This window comes from Hippocampus comes, unplaced genomic scaffold (genome assembly GCF_001891065.2).
Source record: "Hippocampus comes isolate QL1 unplaced genomic scaffold, H_comes_QL1_v1.1 scaffold20, whole genome shotgun sequence".
Taxonomy (NCBI): domain Eukaryota; kingdom Metazoa; phylum Chordata; class Actinopteri; order Syngnathiformes; family Syngnathidae; genus Hippocampus; species Hippocampus comes.
In genome coordinates this window covers 1,015,187-1,027,539 of record NW_017805462.1, presented here as the reverse complement: position 1 = coordinate 1,027,539, position 12,353 = coordinate 1,015,187, and the positions used below count along the sequence as shown (strand labels likewise).

At 43.1% G+C, this 12,353-nt stretch overlaps 1 protein-coding gene across 1 annotated transcript in view; it reads left to right on the top strand.

The window, feature by feature from the left end:
* The window catches only part of dip2cb (disco-interacting protein 2 homolog Cb), a 43,122-nt gene that overhangs the window by 21,827 nt on the left and 8,942 nt on the right, over nt 1-12,353 (top strand). Inside the window, exons 2-20 of the mRNA XM_019875036.1 lie at nt 633-704; nt 1,281-1,391; nt 1,546-1,671; nt 1,819-2,172; nt 3,835-3,981; nt 4,895-5,014; nt 5,188-5,385; nt 6,499-6,590; nt 7,423-7,533; nt 7,619-7,742; nt 8,418-8,527; nt 9,620-9,722; nt 9,830-9,894; nt 10,293-10,397; nt 10,432-10,436; nt 10,594-10,694; nt 11,341-11,455; nt 11,662-11,801; nt 12,183-12,319. Of these exons, the coding sequence (XP_019730595.1) occupies nt 633-704; nt 1,281-1,391; nt 1,546-1,671; nt 1,819-2,172; nt 3,835-3,981; nt 4,895-5,014; nt 5,188-5,385; nt 6,499-6,590; nt 7,423-7,533; nt 7,619-7,742; nt 8,418-8,527; nt 9,620-9,722; nt 9,830-9,894; nt 10,293-10,397; nt 10,432-10,436; nt 10,594-10,694; nt 11,341-11,455; nt 11,662-11,801; nt 12,183-12,319 (2,336 nt within the window). The remainder of the gene's footprint in view (nt 1-632; nt 705-1,280; nt 1,392-1,545; nt 1,672-1,818; nt 2,173-3,834; nt 3,982-4,894; nt 5,015-5,187; nt 5,386-6,498; nt 6,591-7,422; nt 7,534-7,618; nt 7,743-8,417; nt 8,528-9,619; nt 9,723-9,829; nt 9,895-10,292; nt 10,398-10,431; nt 10,437-10,593; nt 10,695-11,340; nt 11,456-11,661; nt 11,802-12,182; nt 12,320-12,353) is intronic.

Sequence of the window (12,353 nt, the reverse complement as noted above, 5' to 3'; positions counted from 1 at the left end):
CTCGCTAGCTCGCTCACTCACTCACTCACTCACGCGCACACACACACACACACACACACACACACACACACACACACACACACACACACACACACACACACACACACACATTTAATTTAAAATAGGCCATTCATTAAAGGTGCGCCTTATACTCCAAAGCACCTTATAGTGCAGAAAATATGGTACTCACATGTCCCCTCAAGTTCCCTAAATACTCAGAAAGATACTGAAGTACTTCAAATGCTCCAAGTTTGGAGATGGACAACAGTGGACCCCCGCATACTCGTGATTCGATTCAGCGATTGTTTTTATTTTATTTATTTATTTATTTATTTTGTGGCTGATGTTGTGAGGTTTATCAGTGTGTTTGAATGATTTTTTTTTTCACAATCTGTGGGGTTTTTTTTTCATTGTCGAAATCTGTATCTTTTTATCTGTTTTTTATTTATTTATTTTATACAATGAGCATGAACGATAGTGTGATGTACACTGATTGAATACAATCGTACAAAAGACATTTACACATTATTTGTCTGTCCACATGTCAAATCGCATCCATTGTTGTTTTGAATGAAACGGCATTACGTTACATGAAGATGAACAAAGTCTCAGTTTCCTTCTTCTCTTGCCAGGGGACATCACGCAGAAAGGTTACGAGAAGAAAAGGTTCCAGCTGATTGGAGCGTTTTTACCACCAGGTCCAGGTAAGCACTTTTACGCTGCCCTCATGCTTTGAACACATTCAAGTGTTTTAAACACACTAAAAGTTTTTTTTTTCCTTTAGGATAATGACTTCTTTTCGCAATTGAAGTTTTCTATAAAAAGGATAGAAACCCTTTTATTCCAAAACGGGACATTATTTCAAATTGAGAGTGCATAAAATGAACAAACATACATTGACGATGATCCACCCACTATTTTGCCCTGGAACATCCGTTGGAAAATCAGCAAAAATATCGACGTGTGTTGTCCAAAGTAGAAGCAGATGTTTGGAAATGTCTCATTTTGAAAATGCGCACACACACACATACAAAGCTGTGATAAATTAAAACATCAACATTTGTCAAACGAAAAAAAATGCACCAGCTTCCTGCTAACATATAATATGAAATGCCACAGATAAAACTAATGGAATTAGCATAAATATTTGGGTAATTATAAGCCTTCAAACAACAGCTACTTTCGTGTGATGTGTAATAAGATAAAAAGAAAAAAAAAAGGCAAAAATTGATTTGGTTGAGTTGATTGGTTCAAGTGGGGAAGATGTCTTTTCTGTGCAGCTGCGGACACGGCGGGGGGCCAGGAGAAGAGACCGCCGCCCACACCATCCCCGGCGTCACGGCTCCACCGCAGATGTTTGTCGGGCTCCCGAGACGAACGCTACCGCTCAGGTGAGGAGGCGACGGGACGCCAGAAAAATCATTTGGCCAAATAGTAGCTGCTATTTTTTTTTTTCTAGTAAAATCCACTTTACAATCTGAATCCGTTGCTAGTCAATCCCCGGCTGACTGATAGGCGTGTGCGTCTTTTGTGTTGGTCGGTCAGACATCCACAGCGAGGCTGTGCAGGCGGCGTTAGCGAAACATGGCGAGAGGAAGATGGCCGTCCCCATGCCGTCCAAGCGGCGCTCCCTGGTGGTGCACAACTCCATGGAGGCCTACACGCCGCCAGGTAGCAACACGTTCAGAAAATTGCTGCATTCAAAGTAAATCAAATTGGGTCAAGTAGCTAACGCAGTGCTGGGTCCAAATGCCACCGAGCCACTGTTGGTCCACAAAAGACTTTGGAGCGCTCTCGAACGTCTTACGTTACTCGCAGATACGTCCTCGGGTTCCGAGGGGGAGGAGAAGGCGGACGACTATGAGGAGGGAGAAGGTGCGGAAGAGGAGAACGGAGGAGGAAATGCGGACGTCATGGGAACGTCATCGAGCTTGGAGGGCGGCATGACTGTGGAGCACTGGATCAGCCGCGCCATCCACGCTGGCTCGTCCGCCACCAACACCAACTCGTCCACTGCTTCCTCGTCCTCGTCCACCAGCAGCGGGGCGGTAGCATGCGGTCGATTGGCCGAGGTTCTGGCCCAGCATGTCCACATCTCCGCGCACCAGCACCACCTTCGCCTACAGCAGCAGAAACAGCGGAACCAGCAGCACCAGCAGCACCACAAGACCGGTAAAAAGACATCCCGACAGATTTGACGCACCCTGATTTATTTGAATACCCCGAATGTCCTGCTCTGCTCATGGGGTTCCGCATGGTTCAGTTTCAGGGTTTATCACTTTGTATTTGCTGCCTCGGGTTCCATTCTGAGAAAACACGGAATTTCCTTCCATTGCTCTGCTGATGACAGTCATATTTCTTTTGATGGTCATCTATTTGATGTCTTAGAGCTGACTTTTGCAGAAACCACGCAACGCCCCCTCCCTGACCGCACCGCATTTGGCGCAACCCAAAGTCAAATAAATGTCTACACATATAAAAGTCCAAGTCAATTTGAGGGTTTCAAGCACTTCAACGAAAACGTCAGTTGGCGCGTGTGCTGTTCTCTGAAGGTCGCCTTCTGTTTTGTATTTCTCGATGTGGACGATTGTGTCGGATGTCAGAATGCGGGCCGCTGCCAGCTTTCTTTCGTCTTCTTCTCACCGCCTCCTCACAATCTACGCTTCAATCACAAACAGCGCGCGCAAGAATGTCTGCTGCTTATGTTTGTCAAGGTTAAACATCACGTCGACCCACCATTTTTTAAATGTGTTTTTTGATAAGGAAATTAGCACTCTGCCATATTGTGCTGTACAAAGATATATGATGATGATGTAAACTGTATACATATACTATATATACTCTCTCTCTCTCTCTCTCTCTCTCTCTCTCTCTCTCTCTCTCTCTCTCTCTCTCTCTCTATATATACATATATACATACACAGTGTATGTGTGTGTGTGTGTGTGTGTGTGTGTGTGTGTGTGTGTGTGTGTGTGTGTGTGTGTGTTTTCATGCATATAGATTCTATTCTATTGTCTTGTACCTGCAGGCAGCACAGTGGTTCGAAATCTTCCTTTGGTCCATTTGCTAAGATTAATTTGGAAAAAGTTAGCGTGCACGTCATCTTTTGGCAATTTGGTGAACTTGAGGAAGTTTCTGTTGCGGTCATTATGTCATTGATGGATGACATCATCTTTCGGATATTGACTCCAGCAATGGTGGAACATCTGCCGTCGTGCAGGAGGTAGCGTGACTGGTTGTGGATGTCATTTTGGAATAGATTCCAAGTCAGATGCGGTCCAGAGGTTGAGTTTTGAGACAGACGCATGGGCAAGTAAAAAAAAAAAAAAATGTGGATGTATAATGCAGGGGGAGTATCTCAGTAGTTTTGTCCAAACTCATTTTATTCTCTTCATTTAGTGCAAGTGTTCCGAAACTTTTTCTTCACTTTTCACTTCTTGTCGGTGTCCAAATATTTTGTTGACATTTCCTTTTTTCTTCACTTCTAGAAGGTGTCCCAGTACTTCTTCTTAGTAAGTCACAGAGTCCCATCACCTATGAGCTATTTTAGAACAGACCTGGAGGCTGCTCATGTTGTCTTTGGGGCTAACTAGTACCCTCTGGCACCATATTTGTATTTTTTGGGGGACTATACACCATATCTGTGTATGTTCTCGTCTTCGTCTCTCCTCCATTCCCAGCCACCAATGTGCAATTACTCACCCCTTCCCCACCTGCTCAGTCGAGAAGGACAGTAAACCCAAAACATTTGCCCACATTTTCTTCACTTCATACTTCCTGCGCTCGTACCAAAACTTTTGTTCAAATTCCCCAACTTCTCTCCTTCTCCCCAGAGATCCACTCAGCCCCTCCAGATGTGACAAGTTACATCAACAACGCCCCAACAGCCGACAGGATCCAGGCAGAGAAAACAGCGGGCAGTGGCGGCCACAGACAGACACCCAAATACGGCAACGCTGAGCTGATGGAGACGGGGGACGGTGAGCCACGGATGAGTCATTAAAGTCCTTGTAATGTGAAAATAAATGTCTTTTAATTTGGGCACACCACCCAAAAGTCTCTTGTTAACAACCCTCCCAAAAGTTTTTAAAATAGGCTTCAAAATGGATGCTACTTCCTTTACCATCATTTTGACGTGACACTTAACATGTTTGAGCTGCGAAAACGAGCAACTTCATCGGATGATTTTTTTCCTCTGTCCTCAGATTAGATGTGCTTCAATTAATTGATTGATTGACAACAATCGATTAAGAAATCAATCGTCAACAATTCTGACAATCAATGAGACCTTCGTGACCAAAAATGTTTTGTTTTTTTTTTTTCAGATTCATTCAATGAATCTGGCTGACAGAACTGTGTCTTTATAGCTCAGCATTTTTAAATGCCGCACTGCTCTGCTGTCTTATGGGGTTCCACAGGGTTACATTTTAGTACCACTGTAATTGTTAGTTGTAGCCCTGTGTGAGACAAGCAAAATTGGGGATACAAAATGAGTTTCAGGTCCCCTTGAGATTTCAAAGTATCGGGTATTCGCGAAGGCTGCTGACACCAGGGTCTTATTTTAAAGGCAAAAAAAAAAGTATAACTGTCATGGCGCAAGTCATCCTTACCGGTATTTGGCACTCGCTCTGTGGTAGTTTGTCACACTGACAAATCAACACGTGATTCAGAAAGAAAGGAGTTTTTTTCTCATACTTACCTGTAATTGTGTCCATTATAATTTTATGTAACCAAAAAAAAAACTTTAAACGCATATTTAGACACCTATCTCTGAATTCACTTTATATGGTCTTTCAGGATTCATGATAAGTTTTATTGTTCCCAAAGGGGAAATTTGGCTTTTTCCAGAGATTGGTCTCTACCACTTTAGATGTTTTTGGTGTTTGTCATCAGGTGTTCCAGTTAGCAGCAGAGTGTCAGCCAAGATTCAGCAGCTGGTCAACACGCTAAAGAGACCCAAGAGACCTCCGCTTCGAGAGTTTTTTGTGGACGACTTTGAGGAGCTCCTGGAGGGTAAATCATTTTTCCAAAGAGGGGCCAAATTATGGAAAAATTAATCAAACTGAAATGCCAATTCCGATACTTGAGGGCTAAAATGATGATCATCAATTCATCGACCGATTATGATATGAATTGCAGGCAGAGTGTTTGGCACTGACAGTTTTACACTACTTTGATTCCGACAGTGCAGCAGCCGGACCCCAATCTGCCCAAAGCCGAAGGGGCCCAGATGGTGCCCGCCCACGGGGAGGACCTGGGCGCGGTCACCAGCTGGCCGCCCTGTCTGGAAGCTGCCCTGCAGCGGTGGGGCACCATCTCTCCCAAGGCACCCTGTCTCACCACCGTCGACACCAACGGGAAACCGCTTTGCCAGCTCACTTACGGTGGGTAACGCCCACCTCGCTCAGAAACAACACGGTGCAGTCCTACCCCGACTGCCACAATTTCACTTTCTCTACTTATCCCAATACTTTTGTCTACATTTTTTTTCACATTTTCGCTTTCTTCTGCTTTGTCCACTTTATTAATTAATAATTATACTTTTGTCCACATTTATTTTTTACTTTCACAACTTGTCCCAATACCTTTGTGTATATTTTTTCACATTTTACTTTCAAATATTTTTTCCTACATTTCTTTTCACATTCTGCATGTGCCCCGAAACTTTAGTGTGCATGTTTTTTTTATTATTTTTTTTTTTTTATTGCTTTTTCCACTTTGTACATTTATACTTTTTTCTACATATCTTTTGTACTTTTTCACTTCCCGGATGTGTCCAAATACTTTGTCCCACCTATGGCTGAATTGCGTCAAAGTGCCCAGTGTTTTTGTTTGCGCCGAATGGCACACAATGTGACTTTGTAACTCAATTCCGCGAGAGACACACGGACACACACACACACGCGCGCGCGCACACACAAAGATGCAGATGATGTGAGCTCACCAGACTGTGAAATGTTTTCTAGCAGCACTCAGGAGTCGATAACATGGTGAGAGGACGTGCACGTGCATGTGTGTGCAAGCGTGTGTGAAGCTAGAGCTCCATCTTTCTATCTTCTCATCATTCCTGTCGCGCAAGTTTAGTCTTTTGCAGTTTTAACTCAAGAAAGCTGAAACTTTACGTGTGCCCCTAAACGCACGGCTTAACTGACGCGATCGTCATCATAGTTCTTCACTTTTCCCCATTAGAATGTTCGAGTGACGGAAAATGGTACTCAAGTAACATGAATGTTACTTCCGAATATTATGAGTGATGACGTGAAAGTCAAAAGTAGACCTCCAAGTCCTGGGGGGAGGAGTTGTAGGCGAGTAACTTGATGCACGCGAGTCAAAATATCAAAATACTCGGGTAAATGTAAAAAGTACGTTGCATTGAAATTTCAAATTTTCTATGCATATGTGATTGTTGTCATTATTCAACACACACGCACACACTCAATGACCATGTGATTCTTTCATTTTTTTGTTCGGTGTGTGTGTGTTTGTTGTGTTTGCAGGTAAGCTTTGGTCCAGAAGCGTGAAGGTGGCCTACAACCTGTCACACAAGCTGGGAACCAAACAGGAACCTCTCATCAGACCTGGAGACCGAGTCAGTAGTAGATATGCCTGAGGGGTAGTTCAAAATTTGAGCAAAAGCCGCCATTTATGCTTTTTATTTGTGCCATCTGGACAGAATTTTTAATGGTATAAAGTTAAGATCATGTGGTAATTTTTCATTTCAAATTGAAATTGAATGCATTAAATGTCCTAATCCGATTTACTTTTTGCAATCAAAAAGTCATTCTGGAAAATCCTGAGTAGAAAATGCAACTGTAAAGAAAAAATCCGGTTCAGGTGGCACTGGTATAATCGTATAATCTTGTTTTTTTTTTTTTTTTTTTTTTTTTTTGACATCTTATTTTGCTTAAAATTAAATATAAAATTAAAATATCTTTTCCGATGACTTTTAGTTTTACTACCATATGTGTGGCAGTGGCACGACGCTGTTCAGGATAAGTGTTGAAAATGGATGGATTTGTATCACTGATTCTTTGCTTTTAACCATAAAAAATCTGAAGTTTGAAAAGAGCGTTACAAATCTAAATAGATTGTCTTAAGTACAAATCCAAAATTGGATGACATGCTGTGAATTGGGAATTTCTCCATTGCGAGACTAATAAAGGTTTTCTTATCTTATCTTATCTTAAAAAAAGCCACATTATACTATATTTGTCCCATGTGAATCAGAATTTTTTACTCAGAATTTTGTGGAGGCTGATTTTCGGATGGTAGAAAGTAAATATTATTAAAAGTTTCACTGTTAAAAAAATGCTTAAAAATATTTTCTCTTCAAATTTGAATCCAGATTTCCCCCAAATCGTAACAGCACACAGGATATCAATCCCAGATGACAAAGTGCATGTTTTTCCTCCTTCCTGTAGGTGGCACTGGTGTTCCCCAACAACGACCCCGGCTCATTCATAACTGCGTTCTACGGCTGCCTGTTGGCCGACGTGGTCCCCGTGCCCATCGAAGTGCCTCTGACCCGAAAGGCCAGTTCACATTTTGGACTTTTCTTGAGCTCCACCGCTGTGGCGCTACCACGCTAACGCAGCTAGCGCCATTTTCTCCCATCAGGATGCGGGAAGTCAGCAGATTGGCTTCCTGTTGGGGAGCTGTGGCATCACCGTGGCTCTAACCAGCGACCTCTGCCACAAAGGACTTCCCAAGAGTCCCACTGGAGATATTCTGCACTTTAAAGGTCCCGACCACACAGACACACACACACACACACAAACACACAGGGGCTCTAGTCTATATGGCAAGGGTCGGGAACTCCGGTTCCTTGAGAGCCATATCCCGCCTCTTTTAGATATCTCTCTACTTCAACACACCTTATTCAAATGATCAGCTCATCAGCAAGCTCCCTCCCGCTGCTATATGGCCTTCCACCTTCAGAGATAATTTTGCTGTGCACGTGTGTGTGCGTCTGTGTGTGTGTGTGTGCGTGTGCGTGTGCGTGTGCGTGTGCGTGTGTGTGTGTGTGTGTGGGAGAGAGACAGGAAATGGTTCAGATCAATAAGAGTAATAAGGCAAAGAGAGTGTTCGTGTTAGTATCGATTGTCTGTCATTAACTTCAAGTTGACTTGTAGTTTATGTTAAGTGCATCATAAACAAAATGTGCGTGCATGTGTGTGTGTGTGCGTGTGTGTGTGTGTGTGTCTGTCTGTGGGTGGGGGGGGTGGACGAGTAGGCAAGTGTGTTTCTGTGTGTGTGGTGCGCGTATGTGGGCGTGTGCAATTCCTGTGCGCGTGCTTAACTTGTTGTAGACGTGAAGTGCAGCATAAACAAACAAAAAGTACAAATCCGCTGTGCGTGTGAATGTGTGTGTGTGCTTTTGTTTGTGTGTGTGTGTGTGCGCGGTGCACATGTCCAGGCTGGCCCAAGCTGCTGTGGATCGTGGCCGAATCCAAACACTTGTCGAAACCCCCCCGAGACTGGTTCCCCCACATCAGGGACGCCGGACACGACACGGCATACATTGAGGTGACACATGCACAACATTGCAGTTGGCATATTAGATGCTGCTTCAGATACCGCTCGGGTGAAGTGAAAGTCATTAAGATATGGTGATGTCCTGCCTTACGGGCAAGCAGCCTGTTTATTGTGGGTGTTATTCCACTGGCGACCACTAGATGGCGGCACATCATGTGTTTGACACTCAATTTGAAAGAAGAAGAGTGACAACGTGAAGTTCTTTACCCTGGCCTAGTTCTTGCTGGAGATTATTGACAATCAAATCCCCTTCAACCCCACTTTTTCCCCCAACAAAAAGCGATGGCTGTCGGTTAATTTTATACTTTATACAGTACTTTATCTTGTTGAAGCCATATCTTATGAAATAATTTACCCTAACTTGCAAAAAAAAAAAGTTTGAGACTGCAAAAAAAATCAAAGATGATTGATCAAATTAAGTGGGTTAAACTTATAATAACTAAAATTAAATATTGAAAAGCAAGAATCATATTTTGTTAAAATTTTCAGTCACGCAGAGGCCCTGACTGAATGAAGAATTTCCCTCCTTAGCTGTAATATCAATTTTTGAGCAATGGAGGGTGCTAACAGACTGTCACATGATCCCACGGACCTTGACTGGTAATTGGCAACCAATGAAAAGAACATGCCACGTTCAATAAACATAAAAGTGATCATTCGCCGTTTATATTTATTCCAACGATTTTAGCGCTTTTAAAAAATTGGGGCAAAAATTGGATGATTTATCTCTCTTTTGTAAATTTACACAGGGGGATGGATGGGCAAGTGACCTTCACTACTGTGTGACAGTTGTGTTATTTTTGGGTGTCAGGAAGAAATTAATCGTATGAAATATAGCTGTGGTTTTCATTCCGATTTGATTTTTGTCAGACTTTTTGGAATGAGCTAATTTTGAAAAAATGTTTAGATCTTGCAGTGCGATTCTTTGCTATTCAAAATGCAAAAAAAAAAAATGGGGATGCGGAATGGATTGAGGACATTTCAATTCCTATCAATGTGAAATATTGAGTTAATATAAGCTTCAATTGAACTTGGGCCATGAAAATCGGTTTGTGTGTATGCGTGTGGGTGTGTGCGTTTTAGTACAAGACGTGCAAAGATGGCGGCGTCCTGGGCGTGACGGTGACGCGCGCCGCCATGTTGACTCACTGTCAGGCCCTCACGCAGGCCTGCTCATACACCGAAGGTGACATCATCATCATCATCTTCATCATCATCATCATCGTCATCCACCTGTCGGTGGCACTCACATGATGTTTTTGTGTGCGGGTGTGTGCTTGTGTGGGTGTCCAGCTGAGACCATGGTCAACGTTCTGGACTTTAAGAAGGACGTTGGACTTTGGCATGCCGTCCTCACCGTGAGAAACGTGCATCGACATACAGACATTGGCGAGCATAAGTCTACACGTCCCTTTTCAAAAACAATGCCATCCTTCTGGGATTAAAAGAAAAGTCCAATTTTGGTAGTACAAAAGGTGTATTTTTTTCCTCAAGAATCAAGTCCTATAAGTTTCATTTTTGAAATTTTTTCACTTATGAAGCTATTTTCATATCAACCTTTTCTGGCAAACTTAATTTGTTTGTAAAGATTACAAGAACATTTTGTTGGAAAGAAAAAGGTACAACTTCACATCAAGAGCATAATTTTTTATGTTAAAAAAAATAATAAAAAAATTTGAATTTTGAATTTTCTTCCATAACATGACATTTGTTCCTCCAAATTTGAATTGAATGCGTGTCTGTGTTCGTGTGTCAGAGCGTGATGAACATGATGCACGTGGTGAGCATCCCGTACGCCCTCATGAAGGTCAACCCACTGTCGTGGATCCAGAAAGTGTGTCAGTTCAAAGGTAACACCGATGTCCCTTCCACCGAAAGTCGGATTTCAACGACAGTGTCTGTCTGTAAATTGTACAAGTCGCCGGTTTTATGACACCAGCTTTACCGTAATGAACATTTGTCTTTCCCGTTATTTACTTTTGTCGCTACCATGATGCATTTTGGTCTTCCTTGTTAAGCGCCTTTGTCATTGCTTTTATGTGAGGAATGCTTTTAAGCAGAACGCCATCATTTCCGGCTCTGGTGGCACATCGCGACCAGCGCGATGTCAACTTGACGTCGCTCAGGATGCTGCTGGTTGCCGATGGCGCCAATCCCTGTAAGTCGGCGTACGCCCTACCCCTTGGCCGGCACGGCGTACCCCACTAAGACCCCATTAACGTACACGCCGCCAGGCGACTCAATCGCTCACATACACGCAGCTCAAACATACACACACACATTCTGAAATGCTCTCATATGCGCGACTGAAACTCTTTTACACGCAACTGCATTGCACACCTCTCACACAATGATTGAAACTTATTCAGCTCACAAAAACACACAAGAGAAATGCTCTTATACAATACTGAATTTGTTTTCCTCTCATTCATTGCTAAAATATTCGCATTCATATAAAAAATGGCTCTCGCACTCGCGACTGACATTTTATTTGCTCTCATGCACACAAGTGAACGCTCTCACGCTTTACTGAAACCCTCAGACACCAATGAAACGCTCTCACATGTACCCTGGGTTTTTTTGGGCTCACACACTGCAGATTTTTCTTGCTCACATAAATAATATGCTCTCATATGTCACACTGTAATGCATATTTCAGTTCATTTTGTAAGCCTGCTTGACCGTGATATGTGATTGGATTTTCCTTGTGTGTGTGTGAGAGGTGTAGCCGACTGATTTTGCCTCTGAGAGCGCTGTGTGGAAATTGCCTTTTGAATAGAAGTGACTTTGTTCCTCTCTCGTAGGGTCCATCTCGTCATGTGATGCCTTCCTTAACGTCTTCCATACCAAAGGTTTGAAGTCAGATGTCATTTGTCCCTGTGCCAGCTCACCTGAGGCGCTCACTGTAGCCATCAGGAGGTACTTCTGTGTATGAGAGATTAATTAATTGATTGATGTGAATATTTGCAAATAATTGACACCCATTATACATAAATAATACAACAACTTCAAAAAAATTGAAGAAAAAAATGCAAATAGGTGAATCCGCAGGTGCAGAGCTAATATATAGAGTAGGCGGATGATGACGTGGCGCATGCTGATTGGTCGGCGTCTTGTGTGTTCAGGCCTATGGAGGACCCGAGCAGGACGCCACCTCGCGGCATTTTGTCCATGCACAGCCTCAGTCACGGAGTCATCAGACTCGACTCGGACGACAAACTCGCCGTGCTCGCCGTGCAGGATGTTGGATGCGTCATGCCCGGAGGTGACCAAAAACACGCACACACTGCATTTTGACCAAAATTCGAGGACAGCTTCACGAAATGGAAAAATGAACACAAATTGACAAAGAAAAAAAAAATTGACACAAACACAAGCACACATTTATGCACACATCTTTGACAAAAAAATTCTATTGGGACAGTTTTCACACATGTACACACAGACCTTTGACAAAACTATTGGGACACAAAGATGGAATGCAGATAATTTTTGAGTTTGGCCAAACGTATTGGCACATGTTTTAGAAGGGAATAGTGGAGAAAGTGAAGGGTTCCACCAAAGGTATTGTACCATGTAATGTTTTTTTTTTTCTTTCTTTTTTTTTTTGGGTTACCATCCACCACATCCTCCTTCCCATTCACAGCTGTGATGTGCGCGGTGAAGCTGGACGGTGTCCCACAGCTGTGTAAAACCGACGAGGTCGGCGAGTTGTGCGTGTGCACGGTTGCCACGGGGACGTCCTACTATGGCCTCAGTGGAATGACCAAGAACACCTTTGAGGTTGGAAAAGGGACCTCCTCCTTTTCCTCATTCA